Genomic DNA, 19,936 nt, shown 5'->3' with positions numbered 1-19,936 from the left:
TTGAACAAAGAATCGAGGTCCTCAAACTCAGCATAACCAAATCCTTTCAACCTCTCTGGATTGCTGGGTTCACGTGGTAAACGCACTGCACTGATCTGCAGGAGTAAAGAAAACAGAAAATGTTTCCCAATTCAACGTTCTTGTTCATTTGTCTCCTTTTTTGGACCACTGTAGATGCAATACATTTCTCTTGAGTATACAAGAATCTGGTTGTCTCTAGGCAGAAAACTGGTACAAAGGAATAGAAGACAGACTTCATTGCATGCCACATTAAACCATTTCAATTTGAGTACAAATTTAACCCTTATATATTTCCCATTTTTATATTTCAGAAAATCAACTCAATTTTTGCCAAAAGTTTTCTGGCAGTGTATTTTTCGGAAACCTTATTTAACTGAAAAATGTTATTGTCTTCATACATGAACAATAGTTAGGTCAAATCAAACAATGGATTGTAAAGCCCCTCACTCCTACCCCATCTGCTGAATTCTAAGATGGCAAACCACTGAATTTTTACTGTTTTAAGTACAGGAAAAAATTCACAATAACCTGGTTTTAATTTGAAGTTAACTTGTGTTTTCTAATTTTAAGTTTGCAGGATTTTTTCCTTTAAAGTTTCACAAAATATTCTCTGGCACTAATTCTTATTAATTATTTACAAGAGGGTATGCACTCTCCATTCCCAATTTTAAGACTAGTTTCAAATACTCATATTTTTAATACTTTCTTGCCATCTTTTTGACGTCTTCTACATGTTTTCTTACCCTTTTGATTTACTTCTTCATACATACATTCAAGTATCTTCTGCATCACTAATTTGATGCTTTTTTCTGGCTCCTGAGATATAGATTGTTATAGTCTCTTTTAAAATTCTAGTTTAATTCAACTCATGAGACAGTAGAAAAAGGAACAAAATATGAAAGGGGGAAAGAAATAGCTAAAGACCAGTTCTAGAGCATAAATGTGGGAAGCCTGAATAGATAAGAGATTTTATTCAACATTCTACAGAAATTAGCCACTAGAGAGAAATTAAAACAGGTCAGCCTTCTAGCTGTGCTACATAATTAAACAGAGGGGAATTTATAGGTGGCAGTCAAAAATAATCACATCAGAAAAGCCAACTACATAAGTTGGCGGACCATTGCAGAGAACAGGATCTATGAAGGGAGTCAAAAAACAAAGTAAGAAGGAAGGAGGGAGCTGACTCTTAGAAGAAACGTGCTTTTAATGTTTTCTAATTGGCAAAGACTCTGGGAAAAATAGAACTGAAAACTGTTACTCATTATTTCATTTTTTAAAATCCTAAGTATTTTTAATCAAAGTTTCAATAACAGAATGGCTGAGTTCAAAGCAACTTTCTTTCCACCTTTTAATATTTAACTGGATACATCATCTTAAGTTTCTTAATGAGAAGGGCTATAGGTTTTTTAGAGACTCTCATCTGTATCAACAAGGTATTGTTAATTTTGCTGATAACTGTCCGATTGGTGTTGAATGAGAACATTCTCAAAGAGCCTAAACACCACTTCATCAATTATATATCCATTTCTTGCAAGTCTAGACACAACCTCAGAATCTTTCTCAATATACTGGGTTGGTCGGGAAAGTCATGACATATTTTTCTGTTTTTCAATGTAAAGATGTGTCATGACTTTACCAACGACACAATAGAAAATCAGAGACAATCACTACCAATATGCTACCCCCCTCTATCTAGTTAATTGCCTATAACCTTTGTAGACTTACATTTAATCCTCTAAAGAATTCCTTAATGGAGTCTTCTGTCACATCATAGGGCAGGTTCCCTAGGAAAGCAGTGTAGGGTGGTGATTTGGGAAGACGGCTCCTGTCAATATTGGGTTCCCGAGCAGCCCGTGGAGCAGTGGGCAGGATGGAACGGTCAATTGGAGGTGCCCTATACACATCATCATCATTACTGTGCCAAGTAGTTGAAACTAGGATAGAAAAGTGGACATAGGAAATTAGAGGGAACGTCCCTTACTGCTGTTGTAGACTAATAGGACCCATGCTAAGTGTCAAGTATTATATAACCTATATCAGGAAACAAACAGATAAAAAGGGTGGGGGTTCAGTAATAATGGGACTTTACAACGAGAAAATGCTTCTGAAATGTTAGAATCACAAGAGCAATGCAAAAAGACTCAGTATCCAGTGTCTCTTTTTCTAAGTATTTCAAGGCCTTTCAAGGCCCAGGCTTTTTTTAAAGAACAGAATCATGGTAACTCTTATACCTTATGTAGCAAAGAAATGAGAGAATATCAACTACTATTTATAGAATGTTACCATGTGCCAGCTACTTCATATTCATCATATGCCATCTTGTCTTTTTAATCCTGTGAGGTTGTCCCCCCCACATTCTACAGAAAAGGAAACTCAGATTTCAGGAAGGCTCACTAACTAGCCCAAGATCACACAGACTGTAGAGCAGTAGATGGTAATCCTGATAGAGCTAGGATTCCAACATGGGTCCCTCACTCAAAATGTACTTAACCGCCACAGACAACACTCCTATTCCTACCTTTCAGCTGGAGAAAGTGTTTTGTTCATGGTTTATCCTCCCTTTATTTAAAAGAAAAATAAATTCTGTCCCTATAGCACTGTCCATAAATTTGCACATCAGTCATCAACACTTATGGAAAGTATAATCTATATGAAATTTCTTACTATGAAAACAGGTCACAAAAGAAAAGGTATTCTTTAGTCTACAATGAAAGCTTTAAGAAAAAAATGATAGGTGATCAGATTTATGCCATATCCAAATATTATATATCTCTCTTGCCTGTTCCTGGCTGCTCTTTGAAAGCACAGAGCTTGTCCAAATGATACCCCAATGACTCTTCTGTATTTTTCCACCCTAGTTACTGTTCCTATGCCTTTTCTTCAGACCATTTTTGTTTACCCAAGGAGACCGTGACTTCTTACTAACAGCTCCTAGAATGAATTATCCTTGACTCTGAGTATAAACAGCTTACAGATTATATTGCAATATCACTTTATGAGGACATCACAGAATTTTAGACCCCAAAGGAAATAATCTAGTTCTCACTTTTCAAATGAAGAAAACTGAGGCTTTAAAGGATAAGTACCTTGAGAAGTTTGTTAATGCAAGAGCCAGAACTAGCTCTCGAGTCATCACTTTAGTTTCTATCACACTCTTCAAGTCTAAACCTAAAATTCCATAAAGCACATAAGATTTCAGGTTCCACAAAATAAGTTTCTTTCAAATTATAAGTGTGAGCCACTATTACAGAATAGGTTTTATTTAGAAGATAATGAGAATTCCAAGCACGAGGGAAAATAAATTACCATCTCCTTCCAGGTCGTCTGTTTCATCAGCCCAGCTGACTGGTTTGGGGACATAGGTGCTTCCTCCACCAGTCCCTCCATCCTCAGCCAGGAAGTCTGTTAGGGAGATAGTCTTCCCCTTCTTATTCTTCTTTTTTGCTGTTTTAAAAGGCAAAAGAAAGTTAATTCATTAGTACTTGGGTACTCATAGGGTTGTACAATGTACTATTGTTAAATGTATTTACAAAGAAAGCAACATAAGGGCCCATCAAAGGATTGGATTATGGCACATTTATATAAAGGAATACTATGCAGATATAAACAAAGAGAAAACACAATATACCAGCACAGAAAGTCCAACGAGAAGTCACAGAATACATATTATATGAGTCCCTTTAGTTTAAATGCATATTATGCTTATGTATGGAAAAGGGTCTACAAGGATTTTCAACAGCGTCCTTCTGTGGAGTAAGGCTGGGGTGATGGCAGCCTTTTACTTCCTACTCATATATCATTTGAGATTTTTAATTTAGCAATTACTTGTGTTTAAGACAGGTTACTACATTTGTTGTTCCTGGGATATAAAGAAATAAAACAGAATCCCTACCCTTAATAACATATTCTGTATGACACTTTTGAAGATTGTTTGATGCTTGTAAAATAACCACAGGAGCTGGGAATCATTGTTATCCATCTACAGAAAAGGAAACTAAGTCTCAGGGAGGTTAAATGATGATCCTCAAGTTAGAGAACTATTAGATGGAAGAGCTAGGATGAAACCCAGGGTTTTAGGTACCAAGTCTAATGTTCTTCCCACAGGAGTCCCAACCTCTAAGAAGTCTGTTATCAGTTCTATGGCAGGTTATAATAACCATGGTAAAATTTTGTACTCACTGTCATTTGAAAATGTTCAAATGGTAAGATTCATATAACAGCTGGATCTCTCTGCCCTCTAGAAGAAAAAATTACCCCTTCCCTACATTAACACCACTTAATGAAGATGAAATATTATATTAAAGGGAATAAATAAAAATCCCTAAGAACCAACACTTTTAAATGTCTCCTGCAGTTATAAAATCTTCAGGAATCTCCAAATGACTCCATTTAGCGGACCGACCTTGGCTCTTTGACTGTCTAGTTCTCAGAACTTCTGAGATGGCACCAATCAACAGCTAAAAGGACTAACTGAAGTTCTAGAACTGGCCACTGAAGAGCAGCCACTAAAGGGTAAGAAAAAAGCAGCTTTGTTGTAACAAAGATCAGTTTCATGGCTTTTATAATCCTAAATTCCTCCGTGTTCCAATTCTCATCTAATTTTCAATCCAAGAGGACTAAAAATCTGTAACTTGATGCACCATCTGCTTAACTGAAGGGTGCTCTTTCACTTGGTACCTGCTTTTCTTTTAAAATCCAACTTACGGGAAAGAAAGACCTATTTGCTATAAACATTATGAACAATCTTCTGGACGCAATTAGAACTTGAAGTATTAATACTATGGTCTCAAGGCGCAAATCAGATGAACTTAGCTGCAATAACACAGGGAAAAGGTAGCCTTGAATATCAAGTTTCCATGTTTCTCTCAAGTGAATTAATACTAATCCTGATTCAAAAGTATCAGTTATGATCAACCAGGTTGTATTTTGGATCTATTCTACGCTTTGAAAGAAAGCAGTTATGCAAAGGTTGAGTACTATAGTAGTGATATTGCTCCTGGCCCATATGCAAAGGCCTAGGGGAAATTTTAATGTTACTCTGCACAAGACATAAAGCCTACCTCTGAGGTAGAACACTTCTAATGTATAGGCTTATTTTAGTCTTTTCCATATCATCTAGTTCAAAAATAGTGTCTGGAACTAGTAAGATGCTAGCTAGAGATCCTTACCCTCATGGGACTTAACCTAGTATTATCAGCTATACCCAATTATTAACCAATCTGGTCACTGGGAAAATAGAAATAGAACTAGGAGTTAGTCCATACAAATAAGGCCAAGTTCAACATAAGAATAATAAAAATTTGATTAAGGTATCATTTTCCCCTTTGTTCTATACACATAACCAATACCAAAACAGCAGAATCTGGAATTAACTTGCCCTTTGGTCTGACTTCAGCTTAAATCAACTTTCTCGATCAAGGTTTCTCAATTTTCACCTCTTGACTCTTGACAAACAAGCCTCACACTCTCCTTTAATGTTATTTCAAATTTCAAAAATAATAAACTAAATATCATGACTAAAAAAATTAAAGCACTATTTTAGAATGCCTTTTCAAATCATATATCCCCATTTCTCCTGATTCTGTCACTGCCCCCTCCAAAAATTTCCGGTTGAGAAAAATGCCTGTTGGATAATGATAGATTTCATTTAAACAGAGAAATTCTTTCACAAGACCTCTGAGTTATGTTTCATTAAATCTAGCAGCAGCATTGACTCAGTCACAGTATAAGCAGCAGATTTAAAGGAAGTAGCCTTTAGAAAGCAAAATCAATAAATCTAAGTAGGTGCCAATGTTTGCTCCACTCTATTTTATTCCAATAACTGGGAACCGATATTATCTAAATCCTTTATGCCCTTTGTTCCTCCAGTATCTAGGCCCATGACATGTTTAGAATTTCAACAATGTTCTCTACTTCTTTTTAAGGAAAACATCTTTTAATGCTCCAGGTGTACTAATCCCTTGCCACAATGATGGAACTGGTCCAACTCTTAGTTTTATTTAAGACCAAACCAACATGGACTAAAGGGGAAAAAACACACATCCCAGAAATTTTATGAAATATTCTAACTGCCTGCTGCCTCAATTACAATTGTAATTTATCAAACAAGCACTGGGTAGAGTCGTCCCACGGGGGGATCGGTTCCAGGACACCCCCAGCCCCCGCAGGGATACCAAAATTCGCCAATGCTCAAATCCCTGATATAAAATGGAGTATTTTAAATCATCCTTCTGTATACTTTGAATCATCTCTATATTACTTATAATACCAAATATAATGTAAATGCTATGTAAATAGTTGTACTTGTTATACTGTATTGTTTAAGGGATAATGTCAAGGAAAAAAATCTGTACATGTTCAGTACAGATAGAACCATAGCAGGCCTAATCACATAGCACATGTCAGCAACAATGTAACCTTTCCCCCATTATTTCTGATCTGTGATTGGTGGAACTGGCAGATGTAAAACCCATGGATATAGAGGGCCTACTGTACTTGTGAAGCTCTTTACATACTTATACAGGTTAAATTTAAAAATCTTAGAAAAGGAAGTATTTTACAAAATTTTTAGTCCACAACTCCTTAAACAACAGAGAATATACATTTGTAGCATTAATAAACAGGGTTTGTTATGATATATACAAAAATAAATAAAACTAATCAACTTAACTCCAAGTCAGTTTCTCCACCACTGACATTACACCATAGGATGGGTAATCCTTTGTTGTGGGGGGCTGTCCTGTGCATTGTAGGCTGTTTACCAGCATCACCAGCTTCTACTCATTAGATGCCAGTAGGAGAGTCCCCATCCCATTGTGACAACCAAAAATGCCTCGACATTGCTAAATGTCCCCAAGTGGGCGACAAAAATTGCCCCCTGGTTAAGAACCACTGTTCTAAATGTTATTTTCACATCAATAAATAAAAGCACAAACAAAAGGAAATGCTAGCCCTATATAAAGTACACTAGCAGAAAAGTCACTGCAATAAACCAAGTCTTCAGGATATCAGGATACAGCATGTAAAAAAATGCTCCCTTTACTTTTCTCAGAGTGTTTTTCTGTTATTACTCCACTGTATTAGTAATAAAAGCACCAACTGGCAAATATTGGAGTTATAAAATCTATAGACTGGCTGCTAGTTTTTTATTTCAAACAGAGGACATCTTAAAGTACAATAAGCAATAAAGTTTACTTGTTGCATAATGCCACCCCACTTCTGCATCTTTCTTAAACTAACATTGATTTAGGAAGGGAAATTCCCACATTTTTTTTTTTTTTTAAAGATTTTAGGGCCGGCCGAGTGGCGCGATGGTTAAGAACTCGCTTGGGATGCCAGAGGGCCCCGGTTCGGATCCCACATATGAGGGCCAGCGACACTGCCCTCCACAGCTAAGATGCTGAACGACAGCTCAACCTGGAGCTGGGCTGCCATGAGTCGCCGGCGTAGGCTGCACTCCCTGTGGCAGTGGGTTGCCATGGGCTACCGTATGTAGCCAGCAGCCAGCGTGAGCGGCCAGCAGCCGCAGTGAGCAGCCGTCCAGAAGCCGGCGACTGATCTGCCTCGCCAGAGAAGAGCACAATGATGGTGCCAACTTGGGCCAGTGAAGCAACGTCCTCCACAACTAGATTGAAGAACAAAAGGACAGCAACTTGTCTATTCCCCTTCCCCCAATTCCCCAGCACTGTTCCCATCCCCCCAATTCCCCAATTAAAAAAAAAAAAAATTTAAAAAAAAAAAAAAGATTTTATTGGGAAATTGGGGAGGGGAACAGTGTTGGGGAATTGGGGAAGGGGAACAGCCAAGTTATTGTCCTTCAATCTTAGTTGTGGAGGGCGCAGCAAGCTCAGCTCAAGGTGCTGTGTTCAATTCATTGTGGGTGGGCGTAGCCATCATCCCATGCGGGAGGTCAAACCAGCAGCCTCGTTGTAAAGAGTGCTCCCTCTATCCCCTGAGCCACCCAGGCGACAGCTCAGCTCAAGATGCCAAGTTCAGTCTTTAGTTGTGGGCGGGTGTAGCCCACCATCTCGAACAGGCAAACTTGTTGTTAGGAGCATGTGCTCCCACCAGCGAGCCATCCTGCCACCTGTTGGTAAATCAGCAGCAGCTCAGCTCAGGTGCAGCTCACTGGCCCATGTGGGAATCGAACTGGTGACTCTGTTGCTCAGAGCTCGCACTCTTGAGCAAGCTCTTAACCAAATGAGCCACTTGGCCGGCCCCCCATAGCTCTTAACATTCACATGGGGCTTTGTCAAAAATTAAGTTGCTTAATTTTAGATCTTGTCAGACTAAGTCCCACTTATTTTATAGGGTTATCGACTCTTCTAAATGTTTTAGTAACTATAGGCTAAGAAAATCAGAAAGTGTCATAAAAACCTGTATAAGATCATGGCAGCATTATTCATAATAGGCAAAAAAAAACAAAAGTCTAACTGCCCATCAACTAATGAATGGATAAATACAATGTAGCTATCTATACAATGGATTTGGCAATAAGGATTATGTTTCCACACATCCTTACAGTACAGATGAACCCTGAAAACATGAACCCTAAGTGAAAGACGTAACAAAAGTCCACATATTTTATGATTCCCTTTATATGAAATGTTTAGAACAGGTAAATACAAAAAAACAGATTAATATTGGGGGGGAGAGGGAAGGATAAATAACTACTAATGGGTAAGGTGTTTCTTTTTGGGAAATGAATCCTGCCAAATCCTCCTCTGGAATTAAAAACTAATTAATGATTAACAAATGTTTCCTTAAAGAACTATTGTATAAATGCAGTCAATGTACCCAAATATCAGAGTGCCTACAGCTGCTGTTTAGAGCCCATACATGAAAAGATGTTTCATACAATGCAATGTCATGATGTTGAGGCCTCACCTTTACTGCATTACAGTTCAGCATAGAAGAGAGTAAAGACTTAGTCAGAGTCAGGGCTTAATAAGCTCCATTACCTCAACCTACATTCAGTTATATGACCCCTCTTCTCTGCCCAGTTTCTTCATCTTGACACAATCTGAGGAGAATGCTATACTGTCTTTTCCTCCCCTCTCCAGACACTCAGTTGGATCATTTACATAAAAAAATATAAAATAAGCAGGCAGGCTGAGTGGCTCAGTTGGTTAAGAGCGCGAGCTCTGAGCAACAGGGTCACCAATTTGATTCCCACAGGGGCCAGTGAGCTGTGCCTGAGCTGAGCTGCCCTGCCGCTGAGATGTCAACAAGTGGCAGGATGGCTCAGCTGATGAGAGCACGTGCTCCTAACAACAAGGTTTCCGGTTCGACTCCCCATGCATGGGTGGTGGGCTACACCTACCGGCAACTAAGATTGAACATGGCACTTTGAGCTGAGCTAGCTGCGCCCTCCACATCTAAGATTGAAGAACAACTTGGCTGTTCCCCTTCCCCAATAAAATCATTAAAAAAAGATAAATAAAATAAGCACCTAATACACATCATTGCTAACCACTACACAAAGTACCTGGAGCTTCTCTGTAAGAGAGGAGCTATAAAAATTAAAAAATAACTTCTTGCTTCAGGCATCTTCCTACCGTTAGGATTACAGCAGTATCTATTACAAATCTTAAGAAACTGACTTTGGTATGTACACTTATAAATAAATGTACACATACATACTTAATTACAAATAAACACTTGGTTTCTAAAAAAGTCACCCTGAAGTTCATTCTTTACTCCATCATGAAAAGAGAATTCTAGGATGTTTTCAGACTAATACATATATGATATGTGAATTATATCTCAAAGCTGTTTAAAAAGTATATACTTAAATGACTTAAGAAATATTCTTTTACTTTGACACTACTCTGTATTTGTACTTTAATTCTCATATGGAGTTTTAGTCTTGGCATTCTGATTATCTTACTCTCAGAATAACATACGGTAGAGGACGGGATTTGAAAATAGGTTAATATGTAAATGGCATAAATGGCAACCAATGAAGCTATTTTTTAACTATAAGGGTCAGCACTGTATGAAAACTACCATTGGACACCACCCTCTCTCCATAAAAATCAATGAAAACAAGATCCCATGTTATATAAACGAATGACCTTCTATAGGTATACATACACTATTTCCAATTTTAAAGCATTTTAGTCTCAAAAATTATTAACCTGTATCAAACACACCTGACATAAAAAAGTATACTGAAAACACACTGAGTTTTATAGTTTAAGTACAGCCATATTGGTTGAGTGCCCAATACATGGGATTTTCCACTTGTCACTCATTAAAGTCAATGCAATTGATTGAAAAAGATTCAAAGTGGGGAAAGAATTTTGACAAATGCCCGATTCCTCAAGGACAGACTCTCAGATGTAACCTTGTGCTCAGACACTAGCATAGTGTCCCTTATACACACTACACAATCTAAAAAGATTTATGGGATTAAGGAGATGAGGGCTTCCAAGTGGGTAGAGTAAATATGGAAGAACAGGAGGAGACATCACTAAGTAAATCCCTTTAACCAGTCTGGATTTCACGCAACTCTGTAAAATGAAGAACTCGAACTGCTAATATTTCTTCCACTTCTAAAAATTCCACAAAAGTTATGGAGAAAGGGGAGTATAGGCTTTTCACTAAATTATGATACTAAGCCATCAACATGGCAAATCCAGGCCAAATAAGCACTTTATTTCAGATGAAGCTTTTGGGTATCACCCCAAACTTATGATGGAATACAGATGGAAGCCAACCTTGTTATTTCCAAGTTGATAATGGAGAAGAGTCGGGAGTCTCAAAGATTTTGACCTTGCTCTGCCACATGCATACAGTGTGACCTTGAACAAATAATTTCATCTTCCTCAGCTGGTAGATACCATTTACCTACATTTATCTCACAGAGTATCAAATGAGACAATAGACATAAAAATGCTTGGTCAATTGTCTTGTGCTACACCAAGAAAAGGTATTATGTTCAAATACACCTCAATTCCCTCAACGTTTTTCAAAGACATACATAATCCTTAGTCTCCTATGTAATAACAGAGAAGATAAATTCTTGGTGAAAAAGAGTGTCCAGTGATAGCAGGGGTTCTATAAATGTTTCATAAAATGCTGGGTTATGCCAGGGAAGAAATTAGTTGTTCCTCCAAACTGTAGGGGGATTGGTTCCAGGACCTCCCTGGATACTAAAATCCTCAGATACTCACGTCCTTTATATAGAATGACATAGTATTTGCATACACCCTACACACATCCTCCCACATACTTTCAATCATCTCTATATTACTTATACCTAATACAATGTAAATGCTATGTAAATAGTTGTTATATACTGTGTTTAGGAAATAATGACAAAAGTCTATACATGTTCAGTACTGACAACTATCACAGGCTAACTACCGAGAACACATCAGGAACAATGTAACACTCCCCCCCAATATTTCCTATCCCCACGGTTCAATTTGCTGATAAGAAGTGCCGACTATAAATCCCCAAAACTAAAATTAATGCTACAAAATGTTGCACAGCTCACTGGTAAGTCCATTAAAAACGCAAGCAGATTTTTATGAGTGATCTTAAAACAAACAAACAAAAAAAGGGCTGAACTCCATCACTGGAGCTATAAAAATTAAACCAAAATGGAAGCTGTCAAGGGGTCTGATCTCGTTTACCATTGTATCTCCAACACCTAGAACCGTGCCTGGCATATAGTTTGCGTTCAGTAAAAACCTGTTGATTGAATTAAGGAAAAAAAGCCTAGAAGAAATCTGTCTCTATCCTTGCTTCCTCTCCAACACGTGGGCGCACCACAGTGGGTTCCCCACCCCCACTAACTATAGTAGCTTCAACCTCCAAACCTAACACATATACCCTTGGGAAAATACAAAGCTCGGGCCACACTCTAAAAGGAGAAGAGAAAAAACTGAAAGGACATAAAATAAACCAACACAGACGCATAAAATCTTGCCATCTGCGCTCTCGCGCGTGCTTTTAAGGCGCGCCCGTCTCCACTACCCTCGGCTCGCCTAACGCGCACGCGCACCGCTGCCTTCCTCCGCCCCTCCACCGACTCGCGATCGTGTTGTAACTGCCCCCCCTTTTTTCCCCTGCCCCCACTCCCGTCCACAACGGCCTCGCGCCTCGGAGACCTAATCTAGTGTGCACCCGTCCGCGCGCCAACCGCCTCCTTCCTTCCTCCACGCGGGCACATTGCTTAACATCTATGAGAAGGCCTCACGCCCCCCATAGATCTTTCCGCGCCTCCTCCTCATTCCAATTCAAGCCAGAGTCCATCATTACTCCCCGCTCCAACCTCGCGCAGATGGGGTGAAAAGGGTGTGAGGGGGAGGGTGTCCTTCCCCTCCCCCCCAACCATCCCGAGGCGATAACCTAACATGGCCAAGCCGCCAGCCTGCCGCAGGCCCCAAATCCGAAGGGAAGTGGTGCCGCCCATTCCCCGACTCGAGGGGATCAGTGGATCAGACTCGGAGAGTGGTTTGGGAGACCGGTCCTTGGCCGAGCTCAGCCGCTCACTCACCTGAGGCCGCCATGTTGGGAGAGGGAGAGAGAACGCAAAGGACCCGGATGAGGCAATCACGTGATTATAGCGGGCGCGTCGGGCTAGGAGACGCAAAACTGGGAGGGGGCGGGGAGGTGAGGGAGAACAGAGAGGCGGGGCGGCGCTGCTCTAGGTTCGTAAAGCAGCGCGAGGAGGTGGCGCGGCGTCCGTCGGGAAGACCTGCGCGACATGTGGCCGAAGGGGTGGGGCCTGGGCTGTCGCGAAACCTTTAACGCTTTACGTAGGGCTACACGCGAATCAGGGGCAGGGTCTGAGTACGGGGCGGGGTCTCCTGCTCCGCTGATTTCCTACCGGTGGGGGTAAACGGAAGGGGCGGGGCAGCGCTAGCTAGGGGCGCTTCTATGGGACTGAATGGAATCGGTCTGGAACCCAGCCTCGCTGTGTCTCAATAGATTTTATGAAAGCGAAGATTCCGAATTTCTTTTTATATCACTTTTTGTTGAAACAAAACAAGCTCAATATCCTAGATAAGGATGGTTTTAATTTGGCATATTTAGAAGGAATAAGAAAGTAACAAACAGGGGCCGGCTGAGTGGCACGTTCGTTAAGAGCTGGCTTGGGACACTAGAGGGGCCCACATATGAGGGCCAGTGACACTGCCCTCTACAGCTAAGATGCTGAACAACAGCTCAACCTGGAGCTGGGCTGTCCTGAGTCTCGGGCGACGGCGTAGGCTGCAGCCCCTAATGCAGTGGGTTGCCATGGGCTACCGTGTGTAGCCAGCAGCCAGCATGAGCAGCAAGAGTGGCCGTCCAGAAGCCGGCGACTGATCTGCCTCCCCCGGGAAGAGCGCAATGATGGTGCCAACTTGGGCCAGTGAAGCAACGTCCTCCACAACTAGACTGAAGAACAAAAAGGACAGCAACTTGTCTGTTCCCCTTCCCCCAATTCCCCAGTGCTATTCCCATCCCCAATTCCCCAATAAAAAAACTTAAAAAAACACACACAAAGAAACAGACAGAACACTTAATTGCCATGGGTTTTTACTTCATTTTATCCTTCATTTCACTGGCTAGGTTCAGACAAATTCAGGCTCTATAGTGTCACAGAGGAGTGCCACCCATGAGTTCTCTAGCTAATGTTACATTTTATCATATATTAGCATTTCATTCAATGAAAAATTTCATTGGGCATCTACCATGTGTCAGGTATTGTTACTGGCTTTTTTGAGTACAAGAGATAACAAAGTCACCCCAAAGGAGGTTTAGTTCAGTGAGGGAAAGACAGACAATAAGCAGTGAAGAAAAAAATATTAGAAATGATAAGCCCTCTAGGTAATTAAGGTGATTTGATAAAAGGTGATTGGGTGTAACTCTAGGTTGCCTGGCCTGGGAAAGCCTTTGAGGAAGTGACATTTAAACAGATCTGAATTACAAATAGCCAGCCCTGTGAACTTCTTTAGGAAGAGCTTTAGGTGAAGGCGGAGGATGCAAAGCTAAGTCAAAAGCTCCAGAAATATCTTGGCAAGTTGAGGAACTTATAGTTGGTATAACATACTCCACTGGTAGTGGAGTATGTTAAGGGAGTGGGGAGAGTGGTACAAGATGGAGTTCCAGATATATGTAAGGGTTGGATAATGTGAAGCTTTGTAAACCAGGTTTGGGAGTTTGGATTTTATTCCAAGTGGGTTGGGAAAGAATGGAGGGATTTTATACAAGAGAATGTCATGACTTGAAGTAAAATTTTGAAAAAGATTAGTATCTTGAGGTGGGTGGTGGTTACGTGAGTGTATATTTATGTAAAAAGTCATCACATAGTACACTTAAGATTTATGCACTTGTAGAAGTTATACTTCAATGAAAAAAAAAAAAAACCACACACACACAAGAATACTCAGGCTACTGAATGGAGAGTGGGTTATGCAGAGGCAATAATGGAAGAGAAAGACCAGTTATACATGTTGCTACTAGGGCTCCACTATAACTTTTCATGGACTCTAGGCACTTTTGCCTTCATAGGCACCTTTCTACTTAAAAACAATATTAAAAATTATATTTTGTTATTATGTTGGTTTAAAGACAAATATATTAATATTATACATTAAAATATTTTCTTTGATGCAAACATTTATTTTACTTATAATTTTAAAAGAAATTAAAATGCTTTTAAAAGGATTTTTATTAAAAGCATACCTAACATACAATTAAAAAAAAATTTTTTTTTTTAAGCTGAGCCATCCTGCCACCTGTTGGCAGCTTGGCAGCTCAGCTCAGGCCGGGCATCGAACCGCTGTTGCTCAGAGCTCGCACTCTTGAGCGAGCTCTTAACAAACTGAGCCACTCGGCTGGCCTCCTAACATACAATATTATGTTAGTTTCAAGGATACATTATAGTTATTCACATTTATATACCTAAAGAAGTGATCACCATGGTAAGTCCAGCAACCATCTGACACTGTACAATGCTATCACAGTATTATTGACTATATTCCCTATGCTGTACATTACATCCCCATGACTTGTTTTATACCTGGAAATCTGGTATAAAACAAGTAAGTCATGGTATATTCCCCTTCCCCTTTAAAATTGTTTTTCAATTACAGTTGACATTCAGTGTTATTTTGTATTAATTTCAGGTGTACAGAATAGTGGTTAGACATTTATATAATTTAAGAAGTGACCCCCCTGACTAGTCTAGTACCCACCTGGCACTATACAGAGTTATTACCTTATTATTGACTCTATTCCCTATGCTTTACTTTACATCCCCATGACTATTTTGTTACTACCAATTTGTACTTCTTAATCCCTTCACTTTTTTCACCCTGTACCCCAACCCCCTCTCATCTATCACCCCAACAAATCTGGTACCCATCTGACACCACACATAGTTATTACAATATTATTGACTATATTTCTTATGTATACCCTACATTCCCATGACTTTGTAACAACCAATTTGTACCAATACTTCTTAATCCCCTCCCTTTTTAACCTATACCTCCAACCCCTTCCCATCTGGCAACCATCAAAATGTTCTCTGTATCAAGGACTTTATTTCTGTTTTGTTTGTTTGCTTTGTTCTTTAGATTCCACGTATAAGTGAAATCTCATTGCATCTGTCTTTCTCTGTTTAACACTCCACTCAGCACAATACCCTCCAGGTCCATCCATGCCACTGCAGATGGCAAGAACCCATTCCCTTCCATGGCCAAGCAATATTTCAGTGTATACTGTGGGTGCCAAAAAAATGTGTACATGTGACTTGTATTCATCTTTTGTTATCAGTATATATTGAGTATTACAATTTTAATACAGTTTTTTTCCTTGCTTAAAATGTGTATACATTTTTTTGGCACCCTCTGTATATGTACCACTTCCTCTTTATCCATTCTTCCATTGACAGACACCCAGGCTGCCTCTACATCTTGACCATTGTAAACAATGCTGCAATGAACATATGGATGCACAGGTACCCTCGAAGTAGTGTTTTGGGTTTCTTCGGATGAATACCTAGAAGTGGGATTATTGGGTCCTTCTTTGCCTTGTTACAGCCTTTGTTTTAAAGTCTATTTTTTTTTCCTGGTGTAAGTAAGTAACTATAGCTTTTTGTTGTTTTTTTCTTTTTATTTCCATTTTCATGAAATATCTTTTTCCATCCCTTTACCTTCCATCTGTGTGTGTCTTTCAATCTGAAGTGATTCTCTTATAGGCAGCATATGTAAGGTTTTGTTTTCTTATCCATTCAGCCCTCTTATGTCTTTTCATTGGAGCATTTAATCCATTTCCATTGAAAGTAATTGTTGATATGTAGCTATTGCCATTTTATTATTCATAATTTTGATCCCCCCCCCCATCTTAAAGAAGTCTCTTTAACAGTCCCTGTAATACTGGTTTGGTGATGATGAACTGCTTTAGCTTTTTCTCATCTGGGATTCTTTTTTTTATTTTTATTGGGGAATTGGGGGGGAAGGGGAACAGACAAGTTGCTGTCGTTTTGTTCTTCAGTCTAGTTGTGGAGGACGTTGCTTCACTGGCCCAAGTTGGCACCATCATTGCGCTCTTCCCGGGTGAGGCAGATCAGTTGCTGGCTTCTGGACGGCCACTCACTGCAGCTACTGGCTGCTCACGCTGGCTGCTGGCTACACACGGTAGCCCATGGCAACCCACTGCCACAGGGGCTGCAGCCTACGCTGTCGCTGGTGACTCACAGCAGCCCAGCTCCAGGTTGAGCTGTTGTTCAGCATCTTAGCTGTGGAGGGCAGTGTCACTGGCCCTCATATGTGGGATCCGAACCGGGGCGCTCTGGCATCCCAAGCCAGTTCTTAACCATCGCGCCACTCGGCCGGCCCCCAAGCCAGTTCTTAACCGTCGCGCCACTCGGCCGGCCCTCATCTGGGATTCTTTTTATCTGTCCTTTGATTCTGAATGATAGCCTTGCTGGGTAGAGTATTCTTGGTTGTAGGTCCTTGCTTTTCATCGTGTTGAATATTTTGTGCCAATTCCTTCTGGTCTGCAAAGTTTCTGTTGAGAAATCAGCTGACAATCTATGGGAGCTCCCTTATAAGTTACTAGTTGCTTTTGTCTTGCTGCTTTTAGGATCCTTTCTTTGTCTTTAACCTTTGCCATTTTAATTATAACGTGTCTGGTGTGGGCCTGTTTAGATTCAACTTGTTTTGGACTCTCTGCGCTTCCTGGGCTTGTATATCTATCTCTTTTTCCAGGTTAGGAAAATTTTCAGTCATTATTTCTTCAAGTACATTCTCAATCCCTTGCTTTCTCTCTTTACCTGGTACCCTTATGATGTGAATGTTGTTATGCTGATGTTGTCCCAGAGGTCTCTTAAACTATCCTCATTTTTTAAATTATTTTTTCTTTTTGCTGTTCCGATTGGGTGTTTTCTGCTACCTTGTCTTCCAAATCATTGATTCGATCCTCTGCTTCATCTAGTTTGCTGATGATTCCTTCTAGTGCATTCTTCATTTCAGTTATATTCAGTTGTATTCAGTTGTAACCTCTGACTGGTTATTTTTTATGGTTTCTATGTCTTTTTTTTATGCTTGCTATCTCTTTGTTGAAGTTTTAAGACCCTTGCGCATCCTTATAACTATTGTTCTAAGCTGTATATCTGGTAGGTTGCTTGCCTCCATTTTGTTTAGTTCTTTTTCTGGTGTTTTCTTCTGTTCTTTCATTTGGGACACAGTTTCTTTGTTTCCTTATTTTGGCTACCTCTCTGTGTTTGTTTCTATCTATTAGGTAGATCTGCTATGTCTCCCAGTCTTGACCTAGTGGCCTTATGTAGTAGATGCCCTGTGGGAACCTGGCACAGTTTCCCTGGTCACCTGCTCTGGGTGCTCCAGGAATGTCCCTTGTGTGGGTTGTGTGTGCCCTCCTGTTGTAGTTGAGCTTTGATTGCTATTGGCATATCAATGGGTGGGATTGACCCTCAGGCTGATTTGCTATGAAGTTTGGCCATGTCCACAGCTTACAGGCTGCTGTGCAGTTCACCCCAGCGGGCTCTGGTGCCTGTTGAGACCACCCTTTGGATGTGCCACTTGTGGGGCTAAATGGGTGGTGCTCTGCTGTGGTCTGAAGCCAACCTCCAAGTATGTTGGTTCTGGGGCCTCTTAGGAGGGGCTCTGATGCAGGCCCAGGTCAGCCACTGCCTGTGACTGGCCGGGAACTAGCTGGTAGGAGCCACAAAGTGATCTGCGTTTTTTTTGCTGCCTGTGCTAAAACTGGAGGTGCATGGGAGAGGCCACGCTGTGAACTGAGAATCGCTACCAACAGTACCAGGACTGGGGTAACTCTGCAAAAAGCCAGGACACCCCAAGACCTACTGCCACCTGCTGGCTCCCTTAAGGTTCAGCCACTGATAAAGCCTCGTGTGGTATGCAAGTTGGGCGAGGCATGGTCTCAGGGAATCACTAGAGTGTGAAGAGTTGTGGTCACCAGGTTAATGTAGATTCTGGTTTGGTGCTAGTGCTGAGCTTGGAGCAACTCAGCAAAAGTTTCAGAGCACATTGAAGCCAATCGCTGCCTGCCTGGGGCCTGTGGACTTTGATAGTTTTCCAAGAAGGAGTGAAATGCTTGTCAGGCTGGCTGCTCACAGAGAAAGTGCCTCCTGCATTGGGGTAGTTGAGTGGGCCAGCATCCCAGTGAGTCAGCAGGGCATAGTGGGCATAGCAAGCAGAGGTCACCAGACCAATCAGATTTGCTATAAGCATAGTGGGAGGGCTCAACACAGGAAAGATGGTACCTGCCTGCTGGCTGCATGGTTGGAGGCACCCTCACAGGGAAGATGGAGACTGTCCTTCAGACCTTGATCTGGAGCCACACACCTCAGTCTATCCCCCGTATGCCTCTGATGCTCCCTGAGCCACCATCCTTACGCTGGAGCCCAGGGTGAGTGAGTCTGTGCTTGGGCCCCTTAAGAGGACGTCTGGGTTTTCTGTAGTCCTCTGTCCCAGTCAGTTGGAATTCCCACTGTTTTTCACAGCCGGATGTTGTTGGGGCTCCTCCTCCTGGCACCAGCAGTCTGGGCTGGGGAGCCTGGTGTGAGGCTGGGGTCCCTTGCTCCTCTGGGGCAGGGAGGGGAACCTTCACAGCTGAGATATCCCTTTTGATTCTCAACCACTGCACACAGGTGTGGGGCCAGCCCATTTCACGTCTCCACCCCTCCTAGCAGTCTCAACATGGCTTCTTCTTTATATCCTGAGTTATAAAACTTCTGTTCAGCTAGACTTCAGAGGGTTCTCCAGGTTGATTGTTCTATAATTTAGTTGTAATTTTAATGTGTTCATGGAAGGAAGCAGGTACAGTATTTTTATTTTTTTAAAAGATTATATTGGGGAATTGGGGAAGGGGAACAGCCAAGTTGTTGTTCTTCAATCTTAGTTGTGGAGGGTGCAGCTAGGTCAGCTCCAAGTCCAGTTGCCATCTGGCTGCCCATCGGCAGCTCGCTGCCGCTCAGCTCAAGGTGCGATGTTCAATCTTAGTTGCGGGTAGGCATAGCCCACCATCCCATGAGGGAGCCAAACCAGCAACCTTGTTGTTAAGAGCACGTGCTCTCATCAGTTGAGCCATCCTGCCACCTGTTGGCAGCTCAGCGGAAGTTCAGCTCGGGCACAGGTCACTGGCCCGTGTGGGAATCGAACCGGTGACTCTGTTGCTCTGAGCTTGTGCTCTTAACCAACTGAGCCACTTGGCTGGCCCCACACAGTATTTATCTATTCCACCATCTTGGATATGAAACTAAAATGTTTTTTTTTTAAAGATTTTTATTGGGGAATTGGGGGGACGGGAAAAGTGCTGGGGAATTGGGATAAGGGGAACAGACAAGTTGCTGTCGTTTTGTTCTTCAGTCTAGTTGTGGAGGACGTTGCTTCACTGGCCCAAGTTGGCACCATCATTGCGCTCTTCCCGG

General features: G+C 41.3%; 1 protein-coding gene across 1 annotated transcript in view; it reads right to left on the bottom strand.

Annotated features, from left to right (window-relative positions):
• Positions 1-12,630, bottom strand: part of EIF4B (eukaryotic translation initiation factor 4B) — a 41,840-nt gene extending 29,210 nt beyond the window's left edge. The window contains exons 1-4 of the mRNA XM_019659659.1: positions 12,530-12,630; positions 3,328-3,465; positions 1,747-1,955; positions 7-95 (exon numbers count right to left, since the gene is read on the bottom strand). Coding sequence (XP_019515204.1) covers positions 7-95; positions 1,747-1,955; positions 3,328-3,465; positions 12,530-12,542 — 449 coding nt within the window. The 5' untranslated portion in view covers positions 12,543-12,630. The remainder of the gene's footprint in view (positions 1-6; positions 96-1,746; positions 1,956-3,327; positions 3,466-12,529) is intronic.
• Between the last annotated feature and the right edge of the window lie 7,306 nt (positions 12,631-19,936).

Source organism: Hipposideros armiger, unplaced genomic scaffold, assembly GCF_001890085.2.
Source record: "Hipposideros armiger isolate ML-2016 unplaced genomic scaffold, ASM189008v1 scaffold_303, whole genome shotgun sequence".
Lineage (NCBI taxonomy): Eukaryota > Metazoa > Chordata > Mammalia > Chiroptera > Hipposideridae > Hipposideros > Hipposideros armiger.
The sequence above is the reverse complement of the archived record's forward strand: the minus strand, read 5'-3'. Positions and strand labels throughout refer to the sequence as shown.